Here is a 1,755-nt window from a genome sequence, read left to right as displayed (position 1 = left end):
GGGTTCAGGCCTGTGCTCCCTAAGGTGGTGTCTCTCATCAATCTGGGATTCAGGACCCAGGTCTCTCACTGGGTTTCTCTCACCATCCCTTGACAAGAGGATCTGGTCTCTATGTTGGATCCTTTCATCCTGTCTTGGAGCTGGTCTCTGCTCCCTGTCTTGGCTTCTCTCATCATTTGCTCTCACTTGGAGTCTCTTCTCATCCCTTTTTGTTAGGGTTTGTTTTCTCACTGCAAGCCTCTCATCTTCTTTTGAAGTTGGTCTCTGGTCCCTATTTTGTCTCCTCTTGTCACCCCTGGGCGCCTCTGTCTGCTCCCTAAGTTGGTGTCTCTCATCATTCTGGGGTTTAGGACCCAGGTCTCTCACTGGGTTTGTCCTATCATCCCCTGACAAGGGGATCTGGTCTCCATGTTGGTTCCTTTCATCCTGTGTTGGAGCTGGTCGCTGCTCCCTGTCTTGGCTTCTCTCATCATTTGCAATTTCTCTTCTCACATCTCTTACTGGGAGTCTCCTTTTATTCGTTTTTTTTAGGGTTTGTTCTCTCACTGCAAGGTTCTCCTCTTCTGTTGAAGTTGGTCTCTGGTCCCCATTTTGTCTTCTCTCGTCAGCCCTGGGATCCACTGCCTGCTCCCTTAGGCCGTGTCTCTCATCAGTCTGGGGTTCTGGACTCCGGCCTCTCCCTTGTCTCTTCTGGTTATCTCTTGATAAAGGGATCTGGTCTCCATGTTGGAATCTTTCATACTGTCTTGGAGCTGATGTCTGTCTCCTAACTTGATGTCTCCCCTCTTTTCCCAAATCAGGGCTTAAGGGTCTCAGTTGATGTATCTCAGTATCCCTCTTTGCTGGTGGTTCATTTCTCACTCGCTGTCTTTGATCTTTTGTTGGGTCTGATCCCTGGTCTTGAATGGGGTACTCCCCCTCATCATTGGGTTCTCGGCCCAGGTCTCTTACTTGGTATCTCTCATCACCCCTTCGTATGAAGTTCTGGTCTCTAGATTGGAGTCCCTCATATTGTCTTGCAGCTTGTATTTGCTCCCTAGTTTGAGTTCTCCCTTCATCTCTTGATACTGGAGTCTTGTTACTCACTTGGAGTCTTTCATCTTCTTTTGGGGCTGGTCTTTGCTCCCTATCTTGGTGTCTCCAATCATTCCTGGGTTTTGGGCTCAGGTCTCTCAATTGATGTCTCTCATCATCTCTTGGTGTTGCCGTTTGGTCACTATGTTGGAATTGTTCATAATTTCTTGAAGCTGATTTCTGCTCTCTAAGTTCACTTCTCCCATCATTTGTGTTTTCTGGACCCAGGTCTCTTACTTGTTGTTTATCATCACTTCTAGGTTCTGAGCTCTGGTTCCTAACATGGTGTCTCTCCGTAATCCTGGGCTCTGGGTTCAGATCTCTCACTTGGTGTTGCTCATCATTGTGTGTTACTGGGATCTGAATTTTCACTTTGTATTTCCCATTTTCCTGTGCTATTGGAGTTTGGTCACTAACTCTCAGAACCTCATCCTCTCTCAGAGGTGGTCTCTGTTCTCTAATTTGCTGTCTTCCATTAGTTTGAATATCTGAGCTCAACCCTCTCCCTGAATGTCTCTCTTCATCTGTTGGTGCTGAGATCTTAGGACTCATCTGTTGTCTTTCATCTTCTTTCAGCTCTGGTCTTAGTTCTCCAGTTTCTTCCTGTCTTGGAGCTGGTCTCTGCTCCCTGTCCTGGCTTCTCTCATCATTTCCAAGATCAGGTCTCACATCTCTTACTTG

At 47.0% G+C, this 1,755-nt stretch overlaps 1 protein-coding gene across 1 annotated transcript; it reads right to left on the bottom strand.

Moving 5' to 3' along the window:
- Positions 1-83: 83 nt before the first annotated feature.
- Positions 84-1,670, bottom strand: LOC120860058 (trichohyalin-like; the record flags this gene model as incomplete). The annotated part of the gene is made up of 2 exons (XM_040235900.1): positions 1,239-1,670; positions 84-743 (listed from the first exon to the last, which is right to left on the bottom strand). Coding segments are annotated over exons 1-2 (1,048 nt in total), but the record flags the coding sequence as incomplete, so codon positions are not given.
- Positions 1,671-1,755: the final 85 nt, after the last annotated feature.

The sequence above is a fragment of the Oryx dammah genome, unplaced genomic scaffold (genome assembly GCF_014754425.2).
Source record: "Oryx dammah isolate SB20612 unplaced genomic scaffold, SCBI_Odam_1.1 HiC_scaffold_7074, whole genome shotgun sequence".
Taxonomy (NCBI): Eukaryota; Metazoa; Chordata; class Mammalia; order Artiodactyla; family Bovidae; genus Oryx; species Oryx dammah.
Note: the sequence above shows the minus strand (reverse complement) of the source record. Positions and strands in the feature narration are given on the sequence as shown.